The sequence below is a fragment of the Perca fluviatilis genome, chromosome 24, assembly GCF_010015445.1.
Source record: "Perca fluviatilis chromosome 24, GENO_Pfluv_1.0, whole genome shotgun sequence".
Lineage (NCBI taxonomy): Eukaryota > Metazoa > Chordata > Actinopteri > Perciformes > Percidae > Perca > Perca fluviatilis.
Window position 1 is genome coordinate 13,979,305 of NC_053135.1, and position 16,978 is coordinate 13,996,282.

General features: G+C 41.2%; 2 protein-coding genes across 2 annotated transcripts in view; both read right to left on the reverse strand.

Moving 5' to 3' along the window:
* The window catches only part of hecw2b (HECT, C2 and WW domain containing E3 ubiquitin protein ligase 2b), a 210,992-nt gene that overhangs the window by 181,873 nt on the left and 12,141 nt on the right, over positions 1 to 16,978 (reverse strand). The window contains exon 2 of the mRNA XM_039792539.1: positions 5,111 to 6,351. Within this exon, the coding sequence (XP_039648473.1) occupies positions 5,111 to 5,501 (391 nt within the window). The 5' untranslated portion in view covers positions 5,502 to 6,351. The remainder of the gene's footprint in view (positions 1 to 5,110; positions 6,352 to 16,978) is intronic.
* LOC120554288 lies at positions 747 to 2,066 on the reverse strand. The gene is made up of 2 exons (XM_039793062.1): positions 1,926 to 2,066; positions 747 to 1,833 (listed from the first exon to the last, which is right to left on the reverse strand). Exons 1-2 carry the CDS (start codon positions 2,045 to 2,047, stop codon positions 1,266 to 1,268), a joined length of 690 nt encoding a protein of 229 aa, XP_039648996.1. The 5' UTR covers positions 2,048 to 2,066; the 3' UTR covers positions 747 to 1,265.

A 16,978-nucleotide genomic window follows, 5' to 3' on the forward strand; every position in this document is an offset into this window, starting at 1 on the left:
GTCATCGAACCATCACTGCAGTACATGGTTCGGGGGACCAGAACAAGAACTGCAGATGGTGACTCAGCAAGGCAAAGTACAGCCATGGTACAGACACAGGCTATACAGGCAGTAGATGAACTGTTCCTCTTCCTGAACTACCTTGCCCTTGGACTGAAGCAGAAGGACTTGGCCTTGGACTTGTTTTGTGTTCTTGGCTCACAGCGAATTTGGATACCCCAAAACAAAATCAGTGAGCACTTGCCAGCAGAGTTCAAAGATTACCCAGACACTACAGTTATCCTGGACTGCACAGAGCTCAGATGCCAAACACCTTCCTCTCCTTTACTCCAGAGTGAAGTTTATTCCAGTTACAAGTCCCATTGTACACTGAAGGGGATGATTGGCATGGCCCCTCATGGTGCTGTAACCTTTGTTTCTCCCCTCTTTGCTGGCTCAGTCAGTGACAAGCAGATCCTTGTGGAGTCAGGACTATGTAAACTGCTCAGGCCGGATATGGCAATCATGGTGGACAGAGGCTTCCTGGTGGATGACTGTGTGCCTTGTAAAGTGTACAGGCCTGCATTCCTAGCCGGAAGACCTCAAATGCCAGCAAAACGAGGTCAGGGAGACCCAGTCTATTGACGCCTTAGGGTGGATGTTGAGCGGCTAATTCGTCGGGTTGAAGGAGCACAAATTCTTTGATACAGTTATCCCCCTAAACATGTTTGGAAATATTAACCAGCTGTATGTAGCCGCATGCCTCCTATTAAATTACCAGAATGGTCCACTTGTAAAAGCCTGGTCTAAGTAGAGGTGTCAATATGTTTGTGGCGTGGTACTGTGGAGGGCAGAGCATTCAAAGAATATAGTTATTGTTGTTGTTATAGTTGTTAATGTTATTGTTTGGTAAAACCGTTACTGTATATAAAACACAGTTGATGGCCGTTCCACATATAATTTTGCTACAGTGAAATTAAAAATAAAATGATACCACAGCCTTTCTTTAGGGATCTCACAAAATGTGTATTTTACTGTGGTCATTACAAGCAGCACTTACACAATACTGTGTTTAGATACAAATAAATAATCTCAGAACAAATGAACATAAGAAAATATGTAATTGAAGGTGACATGTTCTACAGTCAACAATTTAAATACATTTCAGTCAGATTAATAAAGTATCTCTATCTATGCAGGCCTGATCTTCATTTTACTTATGGCTATTTAGGAGTTGTGTATGGATGATCAAATTAACACTAAAACCTAAAATAAATACTAACTGATTAAAACTGATTGAAATAAGTACTGTCAATGGCATGATTTTTTTCAAGCCAAAAGCATAGATAGTAAAAGTAAAAATAGAAGAAATCAACCTTTTCTTTCATTGTTTTCATGATTCTGCCATCCTTGTATATTCTTTGAATGAACATGTCATCTTCTGCATAGACAACAAAATCACACCATTCCAGACCAGTAATGAGCAGTTGTCCCTGTACCTGCCAGTAGTACGTGTGAGATGGTTTTAGCTGTAGCACTCCATCGGAGACCCTAAGGTACGTACAGTCTACATAGCTTCTCACATTAGGACACTTCACCTCCAGCAGTCCAAACGCAGGCTCGGCATTCGGGTCGTATACCAACCCATCTGGTGATGACCCGAGCCATGGTGCATCTGGGTGGATGATGAAACCGCAAGGATAGTGGTTTACATCTTTAACAAGGCAGTACTCTTCTACAGCCTTGGACTCCATCTGAAGACCCCTCTTCATTTCTGCGGTCTGATAACCTGGCCGTAAAATCCTGAGTGCCAGGTTCTCCGCTGAGGACTGTCCTCTCACATGGCAAACCTCTCTAGAAATGCATGAACACACACAACTTGGTCTAAGTATTTAAACAACATCTTAAACAATGTAATGACTATCAATAAAAAAGATTATACATACCTGAATCTAGAGCAAGTCACTCGTGGCTTTCTTAGAAGGTGCCATTCCTTCAGTGTGCTCTGTTGTCTTGTGCTTTCCTCAAGTTGGTGCGCCATGATCTCTGATGTTTGAAGAGATTTCATGTGCAGCTGCTGATGGTAGTTAAGCACACAAAACAAACATCGAGGGCCCCAAAGAGTAACCATCAAGAGGTAAGGATGGTCTTGGTGGTGCAGTCGCATGTAGATATGTCATTGGTGGAGTCCATGCTGGAAGATGGTAGGAGAGAACACTACCTTCTTGGACTTTTCCAAAGGCACTGTCTACTAATGGTACACCCCTGCTATTCCTATGGTTGTTATTAGTGGAGCAGTTTCCCTTGGCATGCCTTGGTAGATGTCATTCAACCGGCGACGGACTATGTCTGGAAGGTCACAGGTCAGGTTACAGGCTCCTTTGTATAAGTTACTCCTGAAAACATACAACATAACTGATCAGTTAAACAGGTAGTAATGTTATTATTATCAGAAATGAATGAACACCTCTGTGTTCTGTAGCTTTACGCTAAGTGCGTGTGTGTGTGTGGACAGACACAGCAGACACAGAATGTAGCAGAAATATTCAGTTTAACTAATGTTACCTGATTCCTTCAGCCACTCTTCTCTCCTTGGGCTGAGGTGACAACACTACCATCTCATTTGTTGGACCAGGCTTGAAACCCTGTAAGCAAATGTACAATAACTTATTTAAGGACGATGTAGCCTATGTGCGAACCTGTTGAGAGTTGATTGAAATATTTTAATTATGGAAGTGTTGTAAACAAACAATACCTGGGTCCTGGGTTTGTGCCATTGTTGCTCAGACCCTGTACAGCTGTGAGTAGGGGGGACAGCTATTGCTCCCTGTTGGCTGTAATGTGAGGTTTGGTACAGCAATGCTGCAATATGATTGCATAGCGCAAGCCCTGCCACACATGAGCACTGGTATGCCAGCAGTTCAACAGGCTTAGAGTCTTTGAGAACAATCTGTAAAATAAATGTATACAAGTTGGTAAAGTAACCTATGTGTTTTTGATGTTCTGGTATGTTAGTGTATAATATAACTAAAATACTGTACATGTATTAACCTACTGGAATTTAGTCACTGGTGTATTTAAGCCCACTTGCTGTGTGCGGGTGAACTAATATCTTGATACTTATACTGCAAATACCATTCATTACTAAAATGCATTTTTTACAACACTGAACCTGCTCTCATTTTCCTACACTTAAGTTGTGTGGTCTCTCGCTTTTCCTCATTGACCTGAAGCAGCTTGCCCTCACAGACACCTCTCCTGAGTTGCTCTTGTCAGAAACTGAGAAACAGAAACATATCAGCGAGCGTAACGGTATAACGTTAGCTTACGCCAGCATAACAACATAGCTTTAATACACTATTTTTATGACTGCCAGCCTGTTTATCTCAAAGAGCAGGAGCTCACATACATTTCACTGCTAATATGTGATTCAGCATGATTATATTATATTGTTCGATGTTAGCTACATTATAAACGTTAACGTCATTGCTATGTAACGCTACTCTCGCAGAACCTCAGTTAACGTTAGATTAACGGTTACATTGTACACTTACCTTCATAGTCATGAATATAGCTGGTTATGTACAGCTTAAATCCTTTTTCTTTTTTGCTTGATGCCGTGGTTGAGTAAGCCTTAATAAGACGGTGTACATCGTTGATAGTGACACGGGGTAAGTCTTGAAGGCAACGAGTGTAGAAAGTCATTGTTTTGGTTTTGCCGGCTCTGACAGAAAGCTCACCTGACGACAGACAACCGGAAGTGATTGGGCTGGCTTGTCCGTAACCAGGAAGTAACTGTGCATATAGCCTATTGCAAAATACATTGCCATTTGAAAAAGAGACCAAAAAACTTCCATAGATAGGGACTGCCGTCTGTCTCTGCTGACAAGGAGATGCATCGAGAGAGTGAGAGAGAAAGCGAGAGAGAGAGAGAGAGAGAGAGAGAAAAGTTTCATCTCTCGATCTGATATTTCGATTTTTTTATTAAATAAAAACATTTGTTTGACAGGGAAGCTGTGTGCAAATAGGAATATATATATCCATTAATAATAAAAAAATAAAAAAAACAGAAAAAGGGGCACTTTCTCTTAAGGAGGAAAAAGGGCAGGTGCTGAAGCCCCTTTTGATGTCTATGTGTGCACGTGCCCGTTTGTACACCTTGACATGGGACTGCAGGGCTTTGGATTGAACCAGTAACCTTCTGATTGGTAGACCGTTAAAAAGGTGCACTATGAGTTCCTGCATGGTTTCAGTGCAATTTAATTTTTGTCTCAAATCGTAGGCATCTCTCCTTGATCCGCTAGCTGCTTGCCCCCTGAATACACTGTGAAAAGCCCGGTCTCAGGAGACAACACAGGGGTCAAAAACGTCAAACAAACACTAGGGGCTGTGCACCAAAATACAACAAACCACGTTCCAGCCAATCACCGACAAGATGGTTGGGGGAGGGGGTGGGGGTGAGTGCGTCTTTTTCACTGAAATTAAGGCTGCTACTCTAAAAGCACCTGGCATTTTTGCAGGTACAGAAATAAATATCTTTAAATTAAGCTTTTCAAATGTGAGGATTTGCTGATGTTTTCTGCTTGTAAATTGATTAACTTTGGGTTTAGGACGGTTTGTTCTACAAAATTTAAAGACATTAACTTGGGCTCTGGGAAATTGTGATGGTTGAGTTTTACTTCTTTCGAGCATTTTATAGTCTAAACCACGTGTCAAACTCAAGGCCTGAGGGCCAAATCCGGCCCTATGCAGATTTTGATCCGGCCTACATATAAATTTAGGTTCACAATGACTTTTAGCCCACCTAGTTTTTGTCACTTTTTCCAACGTTATTGTAACTTTTCCCGACCTTTTTTTTTTTTTTTTCTATCGTGGCTGAAGAACTTTTTTCCTGCCATTTTAAGGCCTTTATGTCGACCAAAATGTAAGTGAGAAGACTACATGAGACATGTACTACTACAATCAAAAGATATTTGACTTTTCGATTAAATAAAAGCATGTCATAAAAATCACTATGTGCAGCTCTTGCGGTCACATGAAAATCTTCCAGGAAATTCAAAACAGACCTTGAAGTCCCCCTCCTGAAGCAGACTTAACACTTCAGTAGGGGGAGGTGCGTTTTTTTGCTCACCGATGTGGTACAAGCCAATCCAGTCGGTGGCATCCACTTCCTCCTTGATGTCCCAGGAGATGACCAAGTGGCTATGGCCTAGAGTCAGCTGGTATGTAGATGCCGTGAGCGATGAGCGGCTGTCTGATGTCACCAGGTCTGTGTCGCTATTGGCCCGCTGGAGCCCCACCCCGGCTGTTTCTGGTTGGCTCCCTGATGACATAGTAGAGGAGGAAGGTGCAGAGGTACCGACTGTGCCCTGCACCGTCATACTGGTGAGGTTTTCTGGACCAATTGTGTACGGCCGGGTGTGAGGGGTGCGCCGGCGCACCGCCAGGAGGTGCTCCCGGGCGCTGCCATTGGCGGATGATGGGGATGAGGGAGAGCAGGAGGCAGTGGCAGCCATCGCCATGGTTCCCGCCGACGAGAAGGCGGAGAAGGGAGGGGGCAAGAAGCAAGGGGGAGGGACGGAGAGTAGGTGGTGATATGAGTAGGGCTGAAGTTGAGGATGGTGGTGGTGATGGTGAGGGGAGGAGGGGGCAGAGGAGGTAGAGAGGGAGGGTGACGGGGGCGGGGGGGCAGGATGGCCGTTGCAAGAGAGTGGAGGCCAAATGGGTGGGCCAAAAAAGGAAAACAAAGAGGAGGAGGCGGGGGGGGGAGGGGTTACAGAAAAAGAAAGGAACACGTAGGTTCTTTAGCACTGCTAGATCTAACTGAAGCAGCAACAAATGGCTGTATGGAGTTACAGAAGGATGAATGGAGTGATCACGACAGCAGTACACTGTGCAAAGCAAGTTAAAAAAGAAGACGTCTGGGTTTCTTGATTTACATTTCTTTGGCCCTGCTGCCCTTGGATAAGGCACTTCAGAGTTCCCAGGTTCTACTACTCATCATTCAAGTTGTTATGAGGCAGTTTGAACCATAGTTGAACCTCTCTCTTTTTTTGCCCTTTTCTCTCTCTAGATCAGGCATTGGATATGTTTCCACTGTGAATGTCGATGTTTATTATCTCTCTTAACACCCTAGGACACTTGTCCATTCGGACAACCACTTTAGTGTCAAGAGCCGAGCAATGTCTTGCATTAAGGGAGTACTTTGTAAATCATTCCGGTACCCATTATAAAAGGAAAGTGGGAGATGTGGGAGATTAGAAATTAAGCATGAAAGGCGATCTGGAAATCCTTCTGCTGCTCTGTCTAGGAGGATGGGGTGATGACGGGGTGTTCCTATGATCCACAGAGAGGAGAGTGGTGAAGGGAGACCTATAAGAAAGAGAGAGAGAGAGAGAGAGAGAGAGAGAGAGAGAGAGAGAGAGAGAGAGTCAGAAAGTTGATTGGGGAAGAGGAGGACAACCTGGACAAAAGAATAGTATCAATCTTCTCATCTAACTCAGTGCAATAATGTGAATAGGATCATTTGCCAAAATGGCTTTTAATTTACAAAATAACATGTTATTGTAATATCAAAATGCTTGCACTGAAAATAAAAACTTACAATACATTTTTGTTTAGTGCCCCAAAAATTTGTATAAACCATTTAAACATTTCCCCCCTTTTATTTAAAGAGATATTAGATCAATTTATTAAGTAATGCATACATAGACGATACTGCCAGTTATTTCTAGTTGTTGATTACAGAGTTTTAACCATACGCTTAGTGTAATTAACACTGTTTGAAACCAACATGGTCACATGTAAATAAAAAAAAACAAATTCATTAAACATAAAAATACATTTAAAAAAATATGGAATGGAAATTTATTTGAAACAGGGACACAAATAAACATTAAACTTGTAATACAAGAGAATATGTCTTGGGCCAGGTTATAGCAACAATTGCTAATTTCCACCTGTATAGCCGATTCGCGGGTTCAAACCCTTTCTTAGCCAACAGAAGGTTGTAGTTCTAGTAGTTTCTGTAGTTTCTAGTCTTAACGACTACTCCAAGCGCTTTTTACATTTAACAGGCACGATTCACACATATTCATACACTGTGGCCCAGGCTGCCATATAAGATGCCACCTGCTTATCACATAAACATTCACACACGAAGCAGCCATATTGCCGAAAGTCTATGGAGTTATATTCCTATCTTTAATCAAGAGCGCATTCTTTCAATTTGAGAGCATTTCTCACTGATATTACGTTCAGATTTTGTAATAATTTCCCTCAAAACCTTGCTCTCACACTCAAATAGTCACTGCTCGCGCTTGGATTTGCTCTGCTTGTGCTCAAAGTTTGTGCTCGCGCTTGGATTTGCTCTGCTTGCACTCAAACTTTCTGCTTGGACTCAGATATGTTGTTGTTTGGACAGATTTCCTGCTCTCAGCTTTGAACCTTCTCCTCGCCTCAGGCTGATTCTGCTCACTTGCAAAGTTTCTGCTCCGGGATTTCTCCTGCGCGGCTTGGTTTTTTTTGTGTTATAACCCTATCAAAAGTTAACAACCAATAGAATGCCAGCTGTAGTGTTGACCAATGAAATGATCCCAACCCCGTTGAGGGTGCGTTCACTTTACTTTAGAACGTCTGTTGAGGGCGGCTGCACTGTAACCTGACTGTAACCAAGTTTATATATCCCCGCGCCGTTTATAGCTTTATTGTAAGTATATGTCAACAATGTGCACAGAATGGTCGACGCACTTTCACCTGCACCCGTCAGGAAACGGGAGAAAGCTTTGAAGTGGGACGTATGAAGTTATGTCCACAACTACGAGGGTGAGTAACATAACTTAAGCACCTAGCTAGCTAGCTAGCATATGGCGCTAGCATATAGCCTAGCTTGATGTCCATTAACAAATATATGTTCTTTATTGTATAGCTAGCTAGATTGAACGACATATGACGGACAGTGTGTGTATATGTGATGACCCTACTTTGTATTTTTTCCTCGTTTGGTTAACCATGTTCCTGGGATTTGGCTAATTTCATGTTAGAGCCAGTAGTAAAACCTAAACTGTAATATAACTGAAAGAACACAAGAAACTGGATTGTTTGTGTCAGTTTTTGCATCACTGTTGTGTGTTGTTCATCAGAATTTAGTCTTCATTCCTTCATATAACATTAGTTTGAAAATAGATTTATAGCAATCTTTATAAAACGTAATGTTAAGTTCAATTTTATCACTATAATAAAAACAGATCTAGAAATGATATGGTTTCTTATTTGCTCCTTAAATAGCAGTTATTTGTTTAATTAATACAAAGCAAACTGAACTGAAAAAACAAGTATTTTGTTTTACTTTCTTTTCATCCAGGTGGGGCTGAGGGGCTTGACCCCTGTTGATCTGTGTGTCATATCACCAACCCATGATAGCTAGAATTCAACCTGCTACTCCAGATCTACCTGCTGTACGGCTGGCTACAGACTACAACCATCTGCTCCTGATCTACCTGCTGTATGTCTGGCTACAGACTACAACCATCTGCTCCTGATCTACCTACTGTACGGCTGGCTACAGACTACAACCATCTGCTCCAGATCTACCTGCTGTATGGCTGGCTACAGACTACAACCATCTGCTCCTGATCTACCTGCTGTATGTCTGGCTACAGACTACAACCATCTGCTCCAGATCTACCTGCTGTATGGCTGGCTACAGACTACAACCATCTGCTCCAGATCTACCTACTGTATGTCTGGCTACAGACTACAACCATCTGCTCCAGATCTACCTGCTGTATGGCTGGCTACAGACTACAACCATCTGCTCCAGATCTACCTACTGTACGGCTGGCTACAGACTACAACCATCTGCTCCTGATCTACCTGCTGTATGGCTGGCTACAGACTACAACCATCTGCTCCTGATCTACCTGCTGTATGGCTGGCTACAGACTACAACCATCTGCTCCTGATCTACCTACTGTATGTCTGGCTACAGACTACAACCATCTGCTCCAGATCTACCTACTGTACGGCTTGCTACAGACTACAACCATCTGCTCCAGATCTACCTACTGTATGACTGGCTACAGACTACAACCATCTGCTCCAGATCTACCTACTGTATGACTGGCTACAGACTACAACCATCTGCAAGTTTTGTTTGTAGTGAACATCATCAACAGCTGCACTTAAAGTCTCTTGGGTTCATATGGGACTTGGTTGTTCTCCATACTGCATCAAATACTATATTATTTTTTGTTGTCGTTATATTAGTACAGACAACAGTAAGTATCATTACTTAATCACAGTATATATTATTCTGGTGTACACTGTTGACTTGACTCCATGCTATTGACTATACTTTAGCTTGCCACCTCATAACTTTACCTTAATTGCTCTTGTATAGTTAATTTATATTCTACTAGTTGTACATACCTCCTATTTAATTGAATTATTCTTAATTTGTGTTGCCATACCTGAATCATCCCTCTTGTGAACACTAGGCCTATCTTATCTTTATTCATAACCCTGCTCACAAACTCACCTGAACCTGGGTCATCTGTTTGCCAATATCAATGTTCCTGCTACAGTAAATCCTATAGGCACATTGTACTGCTTCACCGTAGTATGAACCATACACTTTTAAGGTTTCGTGTCAAATATTGTGCAATTTGTTATGAATTACTCATTGTTTTGACAAGGTAAATTAAAGCTATTTACCAAGTGTCAGCTCTGGTAAATTTAATTGTACTGTTTTTTTTTTTTTATAAATGTTATGGAACATGAAAAAACAATTTGCCTTGATCAGGGTTTTAATTTGTTGCAAATGTGAACATGGTTTTAATAATCTGTATCTTATTGCTCTGAAAAACTACAATGATTTAAGAAATAGCAGTGATACTCATCAACATTTATTGAATTGATTGAATATATGGACAGACATTACAGGCACCTATTCATGTCAACAGAGAAAACAATAATTTGTTCTCTCTTTTATCACTTTGATTATACGCTGATGGTGCAGAAAAGGGTGAAGTCCTTGTAGATCTCTGGCACTTTGAGGACAGACCGATCCAGGAACTCTCCACTGTTGTCTTTGTATAGTATGCTCCTATTAAAGACAGATTCATAGACATCAACACATAATATATTAGGTGTACATAGCTTTCTTTAACATCATTACTATCTTACCTTACCTTCTCTGATTTGGTTTTGTGGACATCAGTAATTTTCTCTCCCAGGCCTCGTTGTGCACCCTGTGAATTTAAGCAAGAAACATAAGTGTATGTAACATGATTTTACTATTATATTATTATTATTTTTACAATTGCATTATTATCAGACTTGCCAACCTTCTTGGTTTGTGCTACTGCTGCCTGTCCTCTGCACACAGGTGAGTGTGAGATGTGCTGACTGGCACAGGTCCATGCACATAGTGCAGCTGTGATGCAGCTCAACAGGGGTACTTCAGTCACACCTGGAAGAAGAGAAACAAACCAACAAAATACTTGTTCTTTCTGCTCAGTTTGCTTTGTATTAATTAAAAAAATTACATTTAAGTTGCAAATAAAGCATATCATCTCTAGATCTGTTTTATTAGTGGTGAAATTGTACTTAACAGACTGGGTCCGTGTACTTTTTCGTTCATTTGATTTTCATTTCATAAACAGGTATTAAAAAACAAATGGTTATTTGATTTTCGTTTTAAATCATGGGGATCAGACCTCTGGTGCTGGGTCTAATATTCTAATATTAGCTGCTGCAGCTAGCTAGCAGCTGCTACCAGCCCTGTGAGCTTGGTCCCGCGGTTCCCTCCCGGTGCTGATTGACTCTGGTCCGTCTGCAGAGCTGGTACCGCTCTAGCTGACCTGGGAATCTACCGCACTGCGTGATTTATTCATATTTTATTTACTTTGCAGTGATATGATATGCACTGATGTCAGGCAGGCTTGCTGCTGCTTTTAGTCTGAGCCTGTGAGATAACTAAACTTCCTTTGAATATAACGTATATAAATAGACGGAATAAATAAAAGTCCCCGGAAATAAATATAAGTAAAACATATGTATTTAGGCTATTGAACTATAATGACTAATGCCTATATATGTATTGCCTCATTTATGTATTTCATGTTCCATTTCATAGCCATATTTATTATGTAAAGGGGGCAAAATGGACGATCAGTCGCTCAGGAAGTTATAGACTACCGTTTCCCTCAACAGCAGCCGGGACATTCTAACGCTTAACGTGAAAAAGCTTAACGTGGTAACTTAATGTACCTAAACAATGATCAATCAGATATCAATCAGTTATCAGTCACATAACGTCCATAATAATTGGACTTTGGGTTAGATTTTTTTGACAGTTTTCAGTGGTTATGAGGAGCAATATGAGAGAGAAATTTGGTAATCATTGATCATTGTTTAGGTACATTAAACCACCTCTATTTGTTTCTGGACATCAAGCTAGGCCATATGCTAGCTAGCTAGCTAGGTGCTTAAGTTATGTTACTCACCCTCGTAGTTGTGGACATAACTTCATACGTCCCACTTCAAAGCTTTCTCCCGTTTCCTGACGGGTGCAGGTGAAAGTGCGTCGACCATTCTGTGCACATTGTTGACATATACTTATAATAAAGCTCTAAACGGCGCGGGGATATATAAACTTGGTTACAGTCAGGTTACAGTGCAGCCGCCCTCAACAGACGTTCTAAAGTAAAGTGAACGCACCCTCAACGGGGTTGGGATCATTTCATTGGTCAACACTACAGCTGGCATTCTATTGGTTGTTGACTTTTGATAGGGTTATAACACACAAAAAATCCAAGCACTCAGGAGAAATCCGAGAGCAGAAACTTTGCAAGTGAGCAGAATCAGCCTGAGTGCGAGGAGAAGGTTCAAAGCTGAGAGCAGGAAATCTGTCCAAACAACAACATATCTGAGTCCAAGCAGAAAGTTTGAGTGCAAGCAGAGCAAATCCAAGCGCGAGCACAAACTTTGAGCACAAGCAGAGCAAATCCAGTGACTATTTGAGTGTGAGAGCAAGGTTTTGAGGAAAATTATTACAAAATCTGAACGTAATATCAGTGAGAAATGCTCTCAAATTGAAAGAATGCGCTCTTGATTAAAGATAGGAATATAACTCCATAAAAGTCAAAGCACCAAGCAGCATTGAACAAATGCCCAATCTTATGCTGTATAGAAAAAGTACTCAAGCACACACCTGTTTTATCACTACAATAGATGCAGCATTTCAAGTCCTCACATTTTAGTTTCACATACAGTACAGGCCAAAAGTTTGGACACACCTTCTCATTCAATGCGTTTCTTTATTTTCATGACTATTTACATAGTAGATTCTCACTGAAGGCATCAAAACTATGAATGAACACATATGGAATTATGTACTTAACAAAAAAGTGTGAAATAACTGAAAACATGTCTTATATTTTAGATTCCTCAAAGTAGCCACCCTTTGCTTTTTTGATAGCGCTGCAAACCCTTGGGGCTAGATTTATCAAGCCGTTTGCGCCTGTTTCCAGGCGCTAATTGGTTGCAAAGACGGACGTAACCGATGTGGGCTATTTACAAACAGGGCGCACTTGGGTAAAATCGCAGATTGTCTGCCACATGAGCGAGAAGAGACAAGTTGCGCTTTCAATATGCGTTCGTGGGAGGGTCGTGGGGAAAGTGGGAGTTCCACCCAAAAAGGTGGGAGGATAAGCGCAAATTGCACCTAATTATATATTCCGTGGTATTTACAAAGACGTAAGAGGGCGCCTCTATTCTGCGGGGGAAATTCTCCGCCTCTTAAAAGCAGGTGTAAACCAGCCGCAATCGAGTTTCCTCGTAGACCTTTATGCCGCTGGTGAAATGGCAACAGTAATTTGAGCAAGACGAAGACATAGGCGAGGCTGAAAATATTTTTTTTTAACATAAGAATCACACTTTGTCAGTGAACACAACATCATTTAGCGTTACAGATCAAGCAGCCATGCAATATTAGAGTTACTGGAAGAAATCAAAAGATGAAATTGAATCTCCCACCCAGCGTTCACATCCCATTCCAGCAGTTGTTAAACTCCTCGCTACATTACAAATATTGGCATCAGGATAATTTCAAACAGTCATAGCATCAGCAGTGGGAATATCGCAGTCTGCACTCAGCCATATCATAGCACAAGTACCGCTTTGCTACAGCGCAATTTACGGTATAGTGGGCAGAGAAAGACGCTGATTGCCTGATGCGTGTCAGGGTTGATAAATACTACGCAAAATGTGGAAGCATAGCGTGCGCTATTACCGAAATCGCATAAACAGATGCAGCGCAAACTGCGCTAGTGTTAGTAAATTAGGCCCTTGGTGTTCTCTCAGTGAGCTTCATGAGGTAGTCACCTGAAATGGTTTTCACTTCACAGGTGTACTTTGTCAGGGTTAATTAGTGGAATTTTCCCCCTTATTAATTAAAAAGCAAAGGGTGGCTACTTTGAAGAATCTAAAATATAAGACATGTTTTCAGTTATTTCACACTTTTTGAATGGCTAGAGACGTATCTCTTCTGAGGAGTCCAATATGTCCTATGACATACAGTATGTTGAAGTGGATCTGCTGGTGATTTGGGTTCTTGGAACAGTGGGAAATGTTGTCCCAAACTGTCTCCCAATTAATTACGTTCCCCTCCGGGCTCAGCTCTCGCTCCCATTTCTTTACTATTGGGAGTTATCCTACGGATACCTGCATCAGTTTAGCATAAATCCTGGACACCAATCCTCTCGCAGGAAAATCAACAAGCCATTTAATGATTGGGTGGGTCTCAAGACTGTTTCCGCATGGTACTCCATAACATTTTAGCGCTGACCTTAAGCGAAGATAAAGGAAGAAGGATGTCCTAGGGATCTCAAAGCTAGCTCTCAGGTCCTCAAAACTCAACATACATCATCATTGAATAACTGGTCTAAAGTATAACTACCACTCCACTGGTTACAAACAAAAGGTTTGTTACCCGACATTAAGTGTGTGTTGTGCCAAATCGGGATATTCAGATGCCACTTATTGGTGTAGCGTAGTTGCTCCTCCACCTGTTTAAAGTTAGTCAATGTGTTGATGATAATAGGGCCATAGGCTAGCATACACTTTTTTTATTTTATTATTATTCTTTTTTTTTTTTTTACACAAACCTGCAAAGGCAAGGTCTTGCAGTCTTATAATATTATATATTATAAGGTATCAAGTTTCTTCAAGAAATTTATCGGTGGGGGTAAGGAGATAATTTAACTTTAGAAATTCACACGAGGAACTATGTATTTTAACAATAGCAATCTTGGACCGTAGTGATGCCGGCAGCGCAGACCAATTGGCCAGATCCTTTGAACACTACTTAGTATAGTTTCATAGTTGTCCTGGACAGCTCGCTGGTGATGATGCCATTCAAGTGACCTCACTGCAGCACAAATTTTCTAATAGCCCAGTTTTTCCTGAAAAAAATTATGTTCATAGATTGACTATGGACAACAGGGTTGATGTTTTACAAGCTTTTATAGAAAATAAAACCAGACGGACCAGAGGTTGTCAAAAATCCTTTAGGGCTCTGGGATATTTGCTGTTTCAAGTACCGCTCAGAACAGAACGCGATTGTGAGTTGAAGTTGTTTTTTGTTACATCTTTTAGTTTTGCTATGCTGTCAATGCTTGTACACCATCTGGTAAGGACAGTTCATTATTTTGTGGAAAAGACGAAAACGTATCAAATTGAAACGAGTGATAAAGAAGAATAAATGTGAAAACAAAAACAGTGGATTGATTCGGAGTCTTGTTTAAGCGCGTCGACCACGGCGCATTCCAAAGGACAAAAAGGGGTCAAAAACGTTGTTACAAAGTTGCTCCCACAATTCGTCAAAAAACCTACTGCTTGTTGAGCGCCAATCGACTAAACTGTGTGTTTGTACGTAAAGTGTAAATTGTAGGTTAAATGTTTCATGAAGGTAAGCAATGTGTTTATTAAACAAAGATTAGAGCCGCCCACCATTGTTTTGTATGGCTTTTTATAAGAAAATGCTGAATATAATATGAAAAGTTGGTACTTTTTTCAGTGGTTTAAGCACTCCCCCTCCCTTGCACTAGGCGGGGTGTGACGTCATAAGAGGGACTCCAAGAGTCTAACGGCTAGTAGGCTAGCAGTTATATTGGAGACCTAGCTAGCTAGCAAAAATGGTAAACTATTGTGTTTGTGCGGGATGTACGAGTACATGAGAAACAGGGCAGAGGGTCCACCAGGACAAACGGCTGATTCGTGCCTGGGTGAGGTTTGTGGCTACGAAGTTGCCTGATTTTACTGCTGCCTCTGTGCCCCATTCTCTCCTCTGCCTGCTGCGCTGTGGCGCTGTGTGTGTGTGGCCGTGTGTGTGTGAGAGACGGCCGGCCAGTGAGGTTGTCAGGTGCTTGTTGAGTTTATCTTAAAGACCGTTAACCACAGGTTCCCGTTAATCTTATAATGGACATGTGTTGTGATCCGTCAATGGCGAAATAAAATTGTTAGAAGTGAATTTAGCAATGAATAAGATGGCGAAAATGGATAAAATTGTCCCGTTGTTGGCCTGTCTATGTACCTGCTATGGGTTGCTACTCCCTAGTTACTGTAAAAAACATGCTACCTTTGAAGAAACCCCAATACGAAATGTTTAAATATATACATATTGATCACTTTATTTACATATTAATTGATTGTGGTGGTTAACCTGCACTTTACACTTTAAGTACAAAAATTTTTGAATACTTAAGTACTAAAGTGTGGTGCTTTTAAGAACACTTCAACTTCACTTTTTTGATAGAGCACTTGTACTTTTACTCCACTATGGGTCTCTAGTACTTTATACACCTCTGTTTATATCCAGTAAAGATAAAGAGGAGTTGGAAAAGGATAAAGTTGAATGGTATAAACCTGAAGCGGCTGCTTTGCAGGTAATTATGGATGAAGTGTCAAGTTGGGTTGGACTCAACCTGTTGGAATTTTTTTTTTGATAACTCAAAGATTACACCTCACGACAGTATTTCAAATTCACTCACAAGGTTCAAAAAGGTTCTCACAAGTCTCTCAATCTTCTATTGCCTCTGCAAAACTCAAGTTGGAAAGTAAAAGGGCTGAATTGTTGGCACAAGCTTCCAGGCTGACACAGAAACAAGCTCTGGAAAAGGAGGAAGCTATCCTTATAGCCAAGAAGGAACAGCTTGAAATGGAAACGGAAATGGCAGCAAACGCTGTGAAACTGATCGTTATTAAGGGATATGAGGATTCACATGTTGATTTACACCATTCAGGAGATGGGATGGACGAATATCTGGAAAATTAATTAATTGGCATATATAGTGAAATGAGAGATATACCCAAGGCAAGACAACAGTAAGGACAGGCTTTACTTTCTGGAGCAACACACTGTTGGCCAACCAAGAGAACTTGTGCACAGTTGTCAATTTATGCCATCTGACAGGGGATATACAGAAGCAAAAAGATTGTTAAAGCATCATTTTGGAGACAAATACCGAATTGCCACGGCCAACATCAACAAAGCCCTCAACTGGCCATCCATTAAAGCTGAGGACGCAAAAGCTTTAAAGGCATTTACAGTGTTTTTAAATGCCTGCCTCAACGCAATGGATAGCGTTGAATATATGGAAGAGATGGATCACCTAGCCAACATGAGAGCCATTCTCTCTAAACTCCCATATAAAATGAAAGAGAAATGGAGGGGTTAAGGCTTGTGACCTTCAGGAAGGAGAGAACAGGAGAGGCGAGTTTAAAGATCTGTTTTTAGATAAACAGGCAAGAATCCGGTCTCACCCTGTGTTTGGAAACTTAAAGGTCCCATGGCATGAAAATTTCACTTTATGAGGTTTTTTAACATTAATATGAGTTCCCCCAGCCTGCCTATGTTCCCCACAACTTTTAAACAAAGAAGAGCTGCTGCTGGCTAACAGTGGTCTTTGGAATCGGCTTTGGCCTCGACTCTGGAAGA